At 40.1% G+C, this 16,523-nt stretch overlaps 1 protein-coding gene across 1 annotated transcript; it reads right to left on the bottom strand.

Moving 5' to 3' along the window:
- Nucleotides 1-1,234: 1,234 nt before the first annotated feature.
- Nucleotides 1,235-16,389, bottom strand: C3H12orf54 (chromosome 3 C12orf54 homolog). The gene is given in 9 exon segments (XM_061123970.1): nt 1,235-1,255; nt 2,400-2,438; nt 2,440-2,569; nt 3,743-3,785; nt 5,959-5,983; nt 10,196-10,228; nt 14,954-14,992; nt 15,704-15,734; nt 16,322-16,389. Coding segments are annotated over 9 exon segments (429 nt in total).
- Nucleotides 16,390-16,523: the final 134 nt, after the last annotated feature.

Below are 16,523 nucleotides of genomic sequence, written 5' to 3' on the forward strand. Positions count from 1 at the left end.
TCAGTTTTTAAACTGAGTTGTTAATTTTCTTATTGTTGAGTTTTAAATATTTTTTGGTATATTTTTGTTTATCTGATGTGTCTTTAGCAAATATTTTCTGCCAATCTGTGACTTGTCTTCCCATTCTCTTGACTTTTAGAAGTAAAATTTTGAAGGTAACTTCATTAATACTCCTTTTTAAAAAAATTTTGCCTATTTTTCTTGATGAATTTTGCTGTCTGTCAACTTCTATAAAATGTCTTACAGGGATTTATGTTTATCTGCTCTGGGAACTGGAAAACCACTGAAAGCATTTTAAATACTTCTGAATTAGCTTGAAAATATAAGGGATCCTTGTGTAGGTTTTGTTTTCAATACAACCCTGAAATTATGGGGTCCCTCTATCATGTGAAAAAATTTCCATTATTTTTGTAGTCTTAATTTAAAAACTCAACATTTGTCTCTCAACAAATGCCAAGTCAGTATCTAATGAGGTGATGATTTTTAAAACTTATTTTATTGTTATAATGGATTTTTATTTATTATTTTACTGGTATTGTGACAAATTCTCACCACTGGTTTTAAATTCTATGTTGTATCATTTTTAATATGTTGTTTTCTTTTTGTCTAAATTTTGTTGGGAAAAGAACAAGTAAGAATTAAAAACTCCACATTTTATGTCATGATATATGCTTTATATGTGTTTGCAAGATCTTTGATAAATATCCTAAGTAGTTTTTTTCTTGCAGGAAGTATTTTTGGACTAGTTGGCTTTTTCTATAGTTTTGGGGGATAGCCATGTTGGAGTCATAGACTGTGAGGCTAGTCAGATCACAAGATATTAGAAATGAAAGGAGCCTCCATCTTTTTCTAGTTATGTTTCCTTATTTATAGGGGAGGAAACTGAGGCCTATGAGTCCATAAGTTGGGTAAAATTAAAATGGGTTTGTGACTTTATAATCCAGATCTTCTCTAATCTATGCTGTTGTTCTCTGAACCAAATGCAAGACCATAGTTGGACATTCAAGTGCTACATTCCACTACCCAGTAAGAGCCAATAGGATAGACGTCTTTTACACCACATTTATTTTTATCAGTTGTTGTTTGCTAGTTTCTTCGCTTGGCAGTTGTGATGTGTGTGCGTCTCATTTGATTTCCAGGTTCCTGGTTGTAGCCATAGACCCTGGCATCTCTGCCCATGAGTATCACTCCCTCTTCCAGATCAGTGGTGATGCCTGCCCAATAACTTTGTTTTTCAGGCAACCAAAGCTGTGCCCTAGATATCACAGTCATATGGATGAGAAGAAAAGAAATTTAGTTTACCAGGAAGATGGCACTGAAACTAAAATCAGTCCTACAGATGATATTTCTGCCCTCATGACTGTATCCCGGGACATCAAACACACACTAAGGGAGGGGACCCACTGGTTGTACACCATTTTCTTTCTGTGTAGGTGCCCACGCTCTGCTGTCCTATACTTGTTGCCTATGCTATACTGAGGAGAAAGGAAATTTTCTGCCTTAATTTCTGAGTCAAAAGTGAGTTTTGAATGATGAAAGAGGTTTTGTGACTGTATATATTCTTTCAGAAAGGTGTGATCTTGTTGCCAAAATATTGGGACATTTTGTATTTTGATGCTATCTGGGGGAAATGAGATAAAATATTTGAAACAGGACTATTCAGGAAAATACACAGAGTCATTGTACTCAGACACATGCAGATGAACCTGATTTTCTCTATCATTCGTCACTCAGATTCTGTTTTCAGGAGTTCCCAGTAAGCCTTACATAGGGCCATAGAGAGGGTATCACTAGCTTAGTCTGTGACACAGATAAATATCTGAGAATGGTCTTTTTCTCCATATGAGATTAGGTGTCATGAAACTAAAGAGTCAGGGAGTTTGAAAGGTTGAGGAAATGGGCTATCACTTAAGCATTTCCTTTGAGGGCAGTTTACTTAACTGCTTTATTAATGAAAATCCTGACAATGGAGTCTGTTGTGGACCTACAGTGTTTGACTCTTGATTCTGAATTAAGCCCTCAAAATAACGTAGGTTTCCAGAGCACTTTCCCGAAGGGGATAATGGGCCTCATGTTTCTTAGTGTGTTTTTAAACTTTCTATCTTTCCATTTCTCTATCCCATAATTGTCTCTCTCGATTTCTGAACACTCCTCCCTATACAGAACTATCTGTACCTGACTCACTCTGTCTGGCTCTTCCTCAATCAAGAAACTGAAAGATTCCAGCAAGGCCCTGCCCTCAGGCTTCTACCTTCTCAACCGATTGTTCCTCAGGTAACCCCAGCTTTGGAGAGGGGGTGGAGTTTGCTACTCTGCCATATTGGAGTGAGGACTTGATGAGGCCTGGGTTCCTGAGGATATGAAGGGTGGAGTTCAGGGGAAAGACCTCGGTGAAATACCTGAAGGTGGTCTTCTTCATTGATTGTTGGATTAGGGTCTAGGGTAGCAAGCTGGCTGATCAGAGGACTGTCCTCTCAGGTTTTGGGCCTGGATCCCTGATGGCTGCTCTCCAGTGCCTGGCAGCAGTCTTCCCAACTTCGGGGTCATTGCAGCATCTGAAGTCTTGGTGCTTCTGTACCAAATAAGAGGAAGCTGTGAATGTGTGAGGGAGAGAGATCTCCCTCACCTTTGGGGCCCCCTCCCTGGCCTCCACTGTCCTTAAAGATTTATTTTGTTGTCAGACTCCACTAGGAATGGGCATCACTAGCTCTGGGAATTGCAATTCCCTGATGATCTTGTGTCCTGTAAGAGAGAGTCCTTAGTGGGATTAGGAGATGTGTCTTAAGTTATCAGAGCCTATGTTTTCATCAGGAAAGTCAGGTAAATTCCTCATGTTTGCCTCAGAGAGGGATACTGAAAGTAAAATCACTGATCCAATATGGTTTTGACCAATCAAAAGTGCTCCTCATATGTAAAGGTTTATAATAATTACATTTAAGATTTATGTAAATATGAGATTGCCAGTCCATTATTCCTTTCATGCTTTCAGCAATGATCAATTTAAACTATAGTGATATATCTTTTTAAGAGGAATGCTTTTTTACTTCACTAGGGTCAACTCTCTAGAGTAGGATCAAATTGGGTTGAAACAGGGATCTAGGAAGTTCACCTTATCCATTTCCTGGTTCAGGTGGAACTGTATCTGAAACAGGTCAAAGTGATTTTTAAAAGTATTTCCGAAGTCTCTGCAGAACATGCTGCTGCTTCTTACTACCCAGTACTCTGTTTTTCAGTTTTCACTATCAAAGTTTTTCCTAGTGTCTAAATTAAATCCCTGGTGGTATAGCCTGATCTTTTTTCTCCTAGTCTGTTTTTGGATGGAATGTTGAGGCATTGGACTTTCAAGTTTTAAAAATTTTCTTTTTCTAAGTCCTTCTCTTTCTAAGTTCCTCATTTTTTACTTTTTTTTTTTTTTTTGTGGCGTTCCTTTCTTATCTGTCATTCTTTCTTTGTCTCCTTTTTTTCCCCTTAAATTGAGTGAATAGATTCCCAAAATCTATATGGTGAGGTGCAGACTGATCGTGAAATTCCAGAGATTTCTGGTGGGGCTGAGGATGAAGGAGGAGGCCCTGGCTCTGTAGTTCACCATAAATTGAGAGTAGTGGGGGACCATATCTGAGATACATGTTGTAAGTACAGTGTTCTGAAGACTCAAGGCTGAGACGGCAGTATTTCTAGTCACTACACCCATATCCAGGTGGATGCTATCTCCCTTAGGGACTCTCAAAAGAGGGTCACTTACCCAGTCTTGGATGCAGATGATGTGGGTGTCGCAGAGCTCATCCCTGAGTGGGACACAGGAAGGAATCATTCCATTGCAGGGGTCTGAAAGTATCTCCTTAGGAGCCTTGAGCCCTGCTCACATCCTTAGTTTGGAGTATGGCCAGTCAAAGTGGGAGAGACCAGAACTTGTGGAGAAGCTAAAGAACTATAGGCCTGTCAGAGAGGCAGTTGCAGAACATGACACTGGACATCTGGTCACTTACAAAGTATATATTGAATCATGGCCACCAGATCCCCATTTAACCAGCTCTGGGCATTAGGAGTTAGTCAGATTCCTCAGTCCCAGGACACTGACACTAGATTAGGTCCTTGTCTCTTTTTTCAGTATGGAAAATACAATGAGATGAATTATTCTCATCTTATTCTGCATTCACCCACCCACCCACCTTTTAGGAAGCAGGAAACAATAACAACAATCAAGACCCTAAATCCATGTTTTTTTACATTGGGTCATCAAGCAGGTATTCCAGGACCTGTAGTGACCTATTTGGAAAACAGCCTTCCTTGAATAAAGGAGAACCTCTTTCAAGCTTAGATAAACTTAGCCCTTTTGACCTTTTGACCTGTTGACCCTTAGGGCTCAGCAGCCAAGAGAAGTTTTCCCTGTACCTCATGATGGATTCTGCTTGGCCATATTTCCATATTTTTGGTCCTGTCTGCTGCCCTGCATGGGCCTGAGGAATGGAAACTGATATTCAGAATTCAGCAGAGATTCCTGGGTGGTAACTTATGGATACTTCCAGTACACGACTCACTGAATGCTATTAATCTTATGTGCACCTCCCAAAGGCTAAGATCACTTCCAAACCATACAGAGATAGCATGTGCTACAGAATGATAACACAATAGCTTGTATCACTGAGCAAGTCCTGTTTGGAGAACACTTCAAAAGACAAAACTGAGTAGTGATACTTTTGGGCTTCCCAGGTGTCACTAGTAGTAAAGAATCCACCAGCCAGTGCAGGAGACATAAGAGACATGGGTTTGATCCCTGGACCAGGAAGATCTCTTGGAGTAGGCAATGGCACCCCACTCCAGTAATCTTGCCTGGAGAATCCCATGGGCAGAGGAGCCTGGTGGGCTATAGTCCATGGGATCACAAAGAGTCAGACATGACCGAGCGACTAAGCACAGCGATACATTTAACCCAAGTTAGATGATCAGTTATAAATTTCTTATGGACAAATATTAAAATAATATACATTGAATTAAAAATGAAAAAAGGAGTTGATTTCCAATGTTGTGTCAGTTTCTGGTGTACAGCAAAGTGGTTCAGTTATACGTATACATGTATTCATTCTTTTTCAGATTCTTTTCCCATATGGGTTATTACAGAGGTTGAGTGGAGTTCCCTGTGCTATACAGTAAGTCCTTGTTGGTTATCTGTTTTATATTCAGTGGGATATTTCAGTGAACTCATTTATATCCTTGGTATTCAAAGTCTGATTCATGAACCACAGGTTCCAGCATCACATGACAGCTTCTTAGAAATAAAGAACCTGAGTCTCAGGCCTATTGAATTAAGTACCAAGGTAATTTGTATACATTCAAATGTTTGAAAAGCCTTGATTTATAAGTTCCCTTTTGGAAAGGAAGGAACACCAACTATGGCTAAATTTATGCTATAGTTCTAGGCTCCTGGAGGAGGGCATGGCAACCCACTCCAGTATTCTTGCCTGGAAAATCGCCATGGATAGAGGAGCCTGGTGCTCTACAGTCCATGGGGTTGCAAAGTGTTGGACATGATTGAGCAACTAAGACAGTACCTGCATGTTTTAATTTGAAACATTAAAATCTGCATATGATCATTTGAGTACTATAATTTGACCACCCTAAATAATCATTCCATTTTGGCTTCCCCAATCTTCAGTGCCTCCTAAACCCTAAACACAGAGCTGGGAAGCTTCCCTCCGATTGTTGTCTCTCCGCTCCTGACAAGTGCCATGTCTGACAGGGCTGAGAGTGTCCTCTGGCCCTCAACAACCATTCCAAGGGAGAAAGGGATCCTGATGTCCCTGTCCAGATAACTGGACTGGAAAGAGGAGAGACTAGCAGGGCCCAGACTCCAGCTTTCAGCCAAATAGAAGCTCCCACATTGAGACTTTGATTATGAACTCCTCCTTATTCCCTGCCCTCACCCTTGGTTTACCCAAACCTTGAAATATTACTCTTTACCTCGAATCCGAGCATCTTCCTGCAGCTGAAAAAAATGAGAGAAAGTCAGAGAGTCAGGGGCCACTCTCCTCTTCAGTGTACCAGCTAGACTTGGTAAGATTATAGGGATGTCTGTGTGAGACATGTGGGCTTCTTGGAAATGTAATGAAATTTGAACTTTCCTGAAAGAATGTGTGTTGTTTTTGTATGCCTCACATCAAACACAATGCACTGCATATAGCATATTCAATAAATGTTTGCTGAATAATAAATAGGACAAACTCTGGCCTTATTACAGGTGGGAGATACACAGTTCATTACCTATAGTCATGATGATTCATGCAGTGGCCTCTCCTGTTTTATTCTTTCTGGCCTTTCTGTGCTCTCTGTTTTCTGGCCTCTTTCATTCTCTTCAGGCTTCCCTAGTGGCTCAGATGGTAAAGAATGCACTTGCAATGCAGGAGACCTAGGTTCGATCCCTGGGTTGGGATGATCCCCTGGGGGAATAGAATGGCAACCCACTTCCGTATTCTTGCCTGGAGAATCCCATGGACAGAGGAGCCTGGCAGGCTACAGTCCATGGGATCACAAAGAGTAGGGCATGACTGAGTGACATTCACTTTTCTTTTCACTTTCACCCTCCTCATTCAAGAAAAGACTCTACACCTGGAAATCACAAGATGTCAGTACCGAAATCAGATTGATTATATTCTTTGCAGCCTAGATGGAGAAGCTCTGTGTCAGCAAACACAAGAACAGGAGCTGACTGTGGCTCAGATCATGAACTCCTTATTGCCAAATTCAGGCTTTAATTGAAGAAAGTAGGGAAAACCACTAGATCATTCAGGTATGACCTGAATCAAATCCCTTATGATTATACAGTGGAAGTGACAAATAGATTTAAGGGATTATATCTGATAGAGTCCCTGAAGAACAATGGATAGAGGTTCATGACATTGTACAGGAGGCAGTGATCAAGACCATCCCCAAGAAAAAGAAATACAAAAAGGCAAAATGGCTGTCTGAGGAGGCCTTACAAATAGCTGAGAAAAGAAGAGAAGCTAAAGGCAAAGGAGAAAAGGAAAGATATACCCATTTGAATGCAGAGTTCCAAAGAATAGCAAGGATAGAGAGATAAGAAAGCCTTCCTCAGTGATCAGTGCAAAGAAATAGACAAAAACAATAGAATGAGAAAGACTCTAGATCTCTTCAAGAAAATTAGAGATACCAAAGGAATATTTCATGCAAAGATGGGCTCAATAAAGGACAGAAATGGTATAGACCTAATGGAAGCAGAAGATATTACAAAGAGGTGGCAAGAATACACAGAAGAATGATACAAAAAAAATCTTCATGACCCAGATAACCATGATGGTGTGATCACTCACCTAGAGCCAGACATCCTGGAATGTGAAGTCAAGTGGGCCTTAGGAAGCATCACTATGAACAAAGCTAGTGGAGGTGATGGAATTCCACTTGAGCTATTTCAAATCCTAAAAGACGATGCTGTGAAAGTGCTACACTCAGTATGTCAGCAAATTTGGAAAACTCAGCAGTGGCCACAGGACTGGGAAAGGTCAGTTTTCATTCCAATCCCAAAGAAAGGCAATGCCAAAGAATGTTCAAACTACTGCACAATTGCAATCATCTCACAAGGTAGCAAAGTAATGCTCAATATTCTCCAAGCCAGGCTTCAACAGTACGTGAACCATGAACTTCCAGATGTTCAAGTTGGATTTAGAAAAGGCAGAGGAACCAGAGATCGAATTGTCAACATCCACTGGGTCATCAAAAAAGCAAGAGAGTTCCAGAAAAACATTTACTGCTTTATTGACTACACCAAAGCCTTTGACTGTGTGGATCACAGCAAACTGTGGAAATTGTTCAAGGGACGGGAAAACCAGATCACCTGATCTGACTCCTGAGGAATCTGTGTGCAGGTCAGGAAGCAACAGTTAGAACTGGACTTGGAACAACAGACTGGTTCCAAATCGGTAAAGGATTACATCAAGGCTGTGTATTGTCACCCTGCTTATTTAACTTATATGCAGAGTATATCATGAGAAATGATAGGCTGGATGAAGCACAAGCTGGAATCAAGATTACCAGGAGAAATATCAATAACCTCAGATACGCAGATGGCACCACCCATGGCAGAAAGTGAAGAAGAACTAGAGCCTCTTGATGGAAGTGAAAGAGGAGAGTGAAAAAGTTGGCTTAAAACTCAATATTCAGAAAATGAAGATCATGGCATTCAGTCTCATCACTTCATAGCAAATAGATGGGGAAACAATGGAAATAGTGACAGACTATTTTTTGGGGCTCCAAAATCACTGCAGATGGTGACTGCAGCCATGAAATTAAGAGACCCTTGCTCATTGGAAGAAAAGCTATGATCAACCTAGACAGCATATTAAAAAGCAGAGACATTACTTTGCCTACAAAGGTTCATCTATGGTCCTCTATGGTCCATAGTCAAAGCTATGGTTTTTCCAGTAGTCATGTATGGATGTGAGAGTTGGACTATAAATAAAGCTGAGCACTGAAGAATTGATGCTTTTGAACTGTGGTGTTGGAAAAGACTCTTGCAAGTCCCTTGGACAGCAAGAAGATCTAACCAGTCCATCCTAAAGGAAGTCAGTCCTGAATATTCATTGGAAGGACTGATGCTAAAGCTGAAACTCCAATACTTTAGCCATCTGATGCAAACAAGCCCTTGGATGCTGGGAACTCCTGATGCTGGGAAAGACTGAAGGCAGGAAGAGAAGGGAATGACAGAGGATGAATGGTTGGATGGCATCACCAACTCAATGGACATGAGTTTGAGCAAGCTCAGGGAGATGGTGATGGACAGGGAAGCCTGGCATGCTACAGTCTATGGGGTTTCAAAGAGTCGGACATGACTGAACCACTGAACTGAGCTGACTCCTCATTGTGTATGCATTGGTTCTCTGAGATGAACCTTTAAGTATCTGTTTTTTAAAAAATTCCCTCTTACTCATCCCAGAGTAAACAGCTGCTGATGCTGTGTACTTTGGGGCCCCTGAGCTCCCAGGAGCTGGCTAGATGGTGTTTCTACATAACAGTGCTCTGGGGCAAGGAAGTGCTTTCTAGTTCTGGCTCTCCCAGATATCTTTTGCTTGACTTTCTTCTCTCTGTATGCCTGTATGTTTGAAGGTGTTTGTCAGACTGACATAACAGTCTGCACCAGCCCAGGTGTTCCATGAGGGCAGGGACTGTGTCTGATGAACCCCATGAAGTACCACTAGACCTAGAATAGAGCTTCAGCACAGGAGATGTCAGGTGGAACATTTAACTTTGTTTATGGGCCTTGAAAGGATGAAATCAACACATGTGAGTCCCACTTATGGACAAACCTCCTCCTCTCACTTGCTCGGGTCCTGCTTGGAGGACACTTAGGAAGGACTCGGGGGACTAAAATTCTGGGTAACGTGGAGGTGCTCTGAGGCCGAGGAATACTTTGTGAAAACACCAAGCTTTTGATCTCTTCTCCCTTTTACCTCCAGCCAGATGGAGGCAGAGGCTGCTGTAGTTTTTTCCTAGAGTAAGTTCCAGACACAGCAGCAGGATACAATGGCATAGCTTCTTGGACTATAGAAAAAGGCTTAGTTCAAAGGCTAAGAGTGATCCAGTTAGTGAAGTAGAGGAAATTTTTTCAGGTCCTTTTGGTCCAACCTGGGTAGGACTGAGACACATCAACACCTTGAGCAAGCAAATGTAGTAACTCAATGTCTGGGGTAAGCCAATAATATACTCCATTTTTGGACTATATTTTTAGATATTTAATTAGTGTTTGTATAGAAAAAATACTAGAACCTGCATGAAAGAGCAGAAGAGGAGGATTGTTGCAGAATGAAGTTTAGCTCTGGACTCTTAATTTGTACTACCCTATAATTAATAAACATACTATCTTAATAGTTTACCATGTCATTTGGATCCTCCCAACTCAGTCACCTATTTGTTTCACATAACTGCATAGTATTCTTGCTGAGAGTAGTTCTGATAGATATGATTTTCTCTCTGTATTATCATATTTTCATAATGGAATTGTTAGGCATCTTCTGGTCTTACTTACTAGACTGACAAATGAGTGCTAGTCTTTTAAGGGAGAAATCCCTAGATAAAGAAATGAAACTAAAAACTTAATCAAAGTCAACAGCACAGAAGGGTATAGGAAAATCAGAAGCAAGAGAAGTGATATGGCCAGGGAATTTAGAGAGTGGAAATTTAATCTCACCTCATTTTGTATATCCTTAAAGGCCATTAACACCTGACAAGACAAAGAATTATGGAAAAATTAATGTTACAGACTTTATTACAAAGGGATTTTATATATAGAATCTCTCAGTCATTATTAGGCTGTAGAGTATGAATGCCAACAGACTATGGCTTCCTAGCTTAAAGAAATAAATCCCGTTGAATTCCACTCTCATTCATATTTCTGGGCCACCATTTCTTCATATGGTAGGTGGGTGAAATACAGGAAGTTATTTAAAGAAGGCCAAGTTGTGAAAGGAATGTCAGTGAAACCCACTATTGTACTTCATTTCATTGGTGTTTGTTCTGAAGCTAAACATAGCTGTGGAAATCAACACATTTGCATTTAGATTATAATACACCAGTAGACCAAGACTATGTGTTGGTGAGAACATAGAGAAGCTCAAACTCTCATATATTGTTGGAAGAAGTACAGAAGTGTATGATCACTGTGAGAAAAGCTCTGGCAGATTCTTCTAAAACTAAACATGCACCTGTATTCTTCACCCAGACATAGATGGAGACAGTGACTACTGGTAGTCTGAGTTTCTTCATTTTGGGGAAAGGATGAGGACTTTAAGACAGATGGGTATATTTTATTCAGTTGAAATATAGATTTGTTTTTGTTGATATTCAGTAATTTTAACATGCTTTGTTGTTCATTCACTAAGTTATGTCTGACTCTTTGCAATTCCTTGGACTGCAGCACCCCAGGCTCCCCTGTCGTCTGGAGTTTGCTTGGATTCATGTGCTTTAAGTCAGTGATGCTATCTAACCATCTCATCCTCTACCACCCCCATATCCTTTTGTTGTCAATCTTTCCCAACATCACAGGTTTTCAGGTGAGTCAGCTCTTCATATCAGGTTGCCAACGTATTAAAGCTTCAGCGTCAGTCCTTCCAGTGAATATTCAGGGTTGATTTCCTTTAGGATTGACTGGTTTGATCTTGCAGTCTAGGGGACTCTCAGGAGTCTTCTCCAGCACCACAATTTGAAAGCATCAATTCTTTGGCACTCAAGTTTTCTTTGTGGTCCAACTCTCACATCTGTATATGACTACTGAAAAAATCATAGTTTTGACTATATGGACCTTTGTTGGCAAAGTGATGTCTTTGGTTTTTAACATGCTGTCTAGGTTTGTCATAGTTTTCCTTCCAAAGAGCAAGTGTCTTTTAGTTTCATGGCTTCAGTCACTGTCCACAGTGATTTTGGAGCCCAGGAAAATAACATCTGTCACTGTTTCCACTTTTTCATCATCTATTTGCCATGAAGTGATGGGACTGGGTGCCATGATCTTAGTTTTTTGAATGTTGAGTTTTGAGTCAGCTTTTTCACTCTCCTCTTTTACCCTCTCATAAAGAGGCTCCTCACTTTCTGCTGTTAAAGTGATATCATCTGCATATCTGAGGTTATTGATGTTTCTCCTGGCAGTCTTGATTTCAAGTTGTGATTCACCCAGCCTGACATTTTGCATGATACACTCTGCATAGAAAATTAAATAAGCAGAGTGACAATATAGAGCTTTGACCTACTCCTTTCCCAATTTTGAACCAGACTGTTGTTCCATGTCTGGTTCTTACTGTTGCTTCTTGACCTGCATACAGGTTTCTTAGGAGACAGGTGAGGTGGTCTGGTACTCCTGTCTCTTTATCTGCATAGTTTGTTGCAATCCACACAGTCAAAGGCTTTAAAATAGTCAATGAAGCAAATGTAGATGTTTTTCTGTAACTTGCTTTCTTTCTCTATGATCCAATGAATGTTGGCAATTTGACCTCTGGTTTCTCTGCCTCTTCGAAATCCAGCTTGTACGTCTGAAAGTTCTCAGTTCATGTACTGCTAAATCTAGCTTGAAGGATTTTGAGCATCACTTTGCTAACTTGTGAAATGAGCGCAATTGTATGGTAGCTTGAACATTGTTTGGCATTGCCTTTCTTTGGGATTGGACTAAAAACTGATCTTTTCCAGTCTTGTGGCCACTGCTGAGTTTTCCAAATTTGCTGGCATATTGAGTGCAGCACTTTCACAGCATCATCTTTTAGGATTTTAAATAGCTCAGCTGGTATTCCATCACCTCCACCAGCTTTGTTGGTAGTAATGCTTCCTAAGGCCCATTTGACTTCACACCCCAGGATGTCTGGCTCTAGGTGAGTGATCACACCATTATGGTTATCGGGGTCATTAAGACCTTTTTTGTGCAATTCTTCTGTGTATTCTTGCTACCTCTTCTTAATCTCTTCTACCTCTGTTAGGGCCTTTATCATGCCATCCTTGCTTGAAGTGTTCCCATGATATCTCCAGTTTTCTTGAAGAGACATCTAGTCATTTCCATTCCATTGTTTTCCTCTGTTTCTTTGCATTGTTAGTTTAAGAAGGCTTTCTTATCTCTCCTTGATTTTCTCTGGAACTCTGCATTCAGTTGGGTATATCTTTCCCTTTCTCCCCTGCTTTTTGCTTCTTTTCTTTCCTCAGATATTTGTAAAGCCTCCTTAAACAACCACTTTGCCTTCTTGCATTTCTTTTTCTTTGAAATGGTTTTGGTCACTGTGTCCTGTACAATGTTACAAACCTCTGGCCATGGTTCTGGCACTCTGTCTACCAGATCTAATCCCTTGAATCTATTTGTAATCTCCACTGTATAATCATAAGGAATTTATCCTTTTTCTTTCTGTAAAACTTATGAGAAAAGTCACTGAAAGAGAATAAAAAAGTTGATTACGTTACATAGTATTGTTCAGTGGGGCCTTGCAGGAGAGATGCTATGGAGACTTTCACTTTTTTTTTCATTTAAATAATTCATAGTCTTTGATTTAAAGTCTTTTTCTGCTTAGTTTCATGTGAATAATTGATATTGTAGGTTCAAAAGTGATCACTTTCCCTCTAATTCTCATCTCTATATCACAGTTTAAATGCAACTAGAATGTCAAGATTGGGAAGTTGAAATAGCTGATAATTTTGGAAAGGTCTCAGAAACTCCAAGTGAAAATCTGTGTTCTGTGAAAGTTTATAGCAGTTTGCTTTGGCTTATTAATGAGCATAGCTAGCTTCTGCACTAATAGACCATTTAAATATAAAGTGAAATCTTGTGTTTTTATATTTGAGAATTGTCACCTTGGTTGTCATTTTCCTATTTCTGGGAAAACAAGGAAATTTCATCAAAGTGAAAAAGACATCTCTTTTTATAGAATTAAAAGAATTTTCTCTCACATTCTCTAGATATAAGTCTATTTTAAAGCAATTTCAAAATGCAGGGCTTAATCATGTGGATTCTGAGAGTAACTGCACATGGCATTTCCTCAGTTAGAAGACTGAAGGCAACAAATTCCCATTGGTGACCTACTGAACCTGTATTTCTCTTTCAACTCAAAAAGTTTTCAGAACCCAAAACACTCTCTTGATAGATTCAACAGTTTCATTCATTACCAAACATATGATTAATCTGTCTTCTATAAAATATTTTTTCTACTTGATCTCTTTAAAACACTTTTAATGATTTGATCTAATTTCCTTGAAATGACGTTAAAACACTATGTTTTTCATAACCACAAAAAGGGCAGTTCTTCACATCCACGTACAAACTCATATTCTTTTCTTTTCAACACCTCAGACCTCTCCAATAACAGGTCTGAATCTCTCAAATATATTAAGTTAAAGGACAGGAAAGCTCCATGAATATGTTTCTGCTGCTGGCCATAATTCTCATTTAAATTGTCAATAAATTTGGTGGTCTGTAGAACATTCTGAAGCATTAAAAAATCATGTTGGCAATTTCTGATGCTGCAGTGTGAATCTGGTGTATATTCTTCTTCAGAATCTTTATTAAAATACTCTCAAGAAGTTCAGTAACAAAGCAGTTTATCACTGTAAATAATCAAAACTGAATGATGTCCCACCTATTGAAATTATGTTTAAATTATGTATGAGTGCCTTAAGCAAATTCTATGTCTTTTAATGTCTTTGTATAGACTTTTTTGCCGTAGTCGATGGAAGAAAAGAATCCTCTTCTGTGCTAATGACATGATCATAATCATGTTAGAAACAGGAACTCCAGAAACAGTAGGCATGTTTCCCTCAGAAACAACAGCTCACTAGTAATTATGCAGAAATTAGTCATTTTATGGAATTAACTTTTCATTCAAATGAATTAAATTAAATGTGTCTACTCTTTAGGTTGACTTATTTATTTTTGAGAGGTTAATTTTGAAGGTACCTCATTCTGGAAGGGCCAAATCTTTTTTTTTATGACATAGGAATCAAGGGCCTTTGGCAGACAATTTGTCAAATCATCTGAGTGGCTCTAAAGGTAAACTGTTTCTTTCTAATAAGAAATGGAGTTAGGATCTTTAATTTTCATATCAAAATGGTAAATTGTCTTCTTCTCATCCGAGAGTTAAAATATATGGGTTTTTCAGTACTTGCCCTAAGGTACTTGCTAGTGAATGAGATTTAAATTATTAATTTACAGTGCTTATATAATGCTGGTAGAGAAAACATACTCCAAAAGGGTTATCTAATGGAGAAGTGGATGTTGAGAACGGGCATTGAGATGCACAGACACAAGGAGTATCTGAGGATTTGGGACTAGATGAGTAGTGGAACAAGCTGGGAGGGAGCATGGGAATTCCTTACCATCAATCAGCAAATTACTTATGGGGAAAGAAGGAAATGTGCTCCTTTCTTAAGCTTCTCTCCCTTCTCCCGTCTTTCACTGTGCTGTCAAAGAGGACCCCTCTGTACTCACCTGGTCCCACAGGGTTTCAGTGATCGTTAATTCTACTTCCTGTTGAAATAAGATACACATATTGGGAACATTACCTTAACTCTCCCAGAATCTGAACTGACACATCATGAAACAGATAGAATATGAGGCATTTTTTGGAGTTGAGATGGACACTCGAAGGCATGCCATTTGTCAGGCAGCCCTAAGTCTCCTTCAGCCCTACTGAGTCATTTTTCAGCCCATATCCCTTGTCATCTCTTAATCTAGCCACTGGGTGACAGATATAAACAGACTCCTATGTTGACTCACCTTATTAATACCCACATATATAGTCTGCCTGCTTTTGAAGTCATCCAGTGTAGTTGTGGCTTTGAGGATGTTACTTGTCTTGGTGCACAATGACCCACCACTTGGTCAAGAGCATTCTGAGCTACAGTGCCCAAGTCTTCCAAGATATGGTTCTTGTTAGTTTTCCTGCCTCCTGGCCACAGCCTTTTCATCTCTGCTTTCCCCAGGAACCTTGATTCCCAACCAGTGAAGCTGCTCAGTTGTATCCAACTCTTTGTGATCCCATGGACTGTAACCTACCGGGCTCCTCCATCCATGGAATTTTCCAGGCAAGAGTATTGGAGTGGGTTGCCATTTCCTTCTCCAGGAGATCTTCCTGACCCAGGGATCGAACCCAGGTCTCCCGCATTGCAGGCAGACTCTTTACCATTTGAGATACCAGGGAAGCCCAAAGGGACCAGTATATTTGGAAGTCTCACCCACCTTTGGTCTCATTGTGTCTTCAAAGGATTTTCTGGAAAGAAAGGGTGATAAAAATCTGATGAGTCACTAGATAGGTGACATAAACAAGGTGTCAGAATAAAAGGTTACCAGCCCTCATATCTACGCCATAAACATCAGTTTTTACAACCATCCATAGATGGAAGTACCTTTTGGGAAATCAGGAATCCAGTGGAGAGCTTCCAAAACCTCATTCAAGCAAGAGAAATCCATGAATAGATGCATTGAAGAAAGTAAGAAAGACAGTTTCACTTTACCTCCCACCCCCAAGACACTCCTCCCCAAAGGCAGCATAGCTTAATGCCAGTAGCACCCTCTCAACCTGTGATTTCTCCTATGAGGGAAGTGAGAGTGGAATGAGCTCTCTGACTTCCCAGGCTTCTAAGGCATTGACTTAGGAGGCCCACTACTATCTCATTCCACCCAGATGGCTAAGGTGATTGGCACAGCTGAATAGTACTGGGGGAGTTGTGAAGAGAAGAAAGCGGTGGACACTCATGGCATTCAACACATCGATCTCCAGAACCAGCTGCAGATCACCTATTAGATCTAGGTGAACTCCACCAAGAGGGTTATCCAGAACACTATGGGACTTCTTACCTGTCGGTTACTTCCCTCAACTGACTGACAAATGCTCCTAGTATTTCACATACCCTGAGATGGTCCATGTTAGCCTCTGCAGATGGCAAGTGAAAGCCTCTGAAGTCAGTGTGTAGATATCAGCAGCTGGCTCAGCTATGTGAGAATGGGAGAGGGAACATTTGGAAGAATCTTGAATACTCTGGGGAAAATAAACAGGAGG

This window comes from Dama dama, chromosome 3, assembly GCF_033118175.1.
Source record: "Dama dama isolate Ldn47 chromosome 3, ASM3311817v1, whole genome shotgun sequence".
NCBI lineage: Eukaryota > Metazoa > Chordata > Mammalia > Artiodactyla > Cervidae > Dama > Dama dama.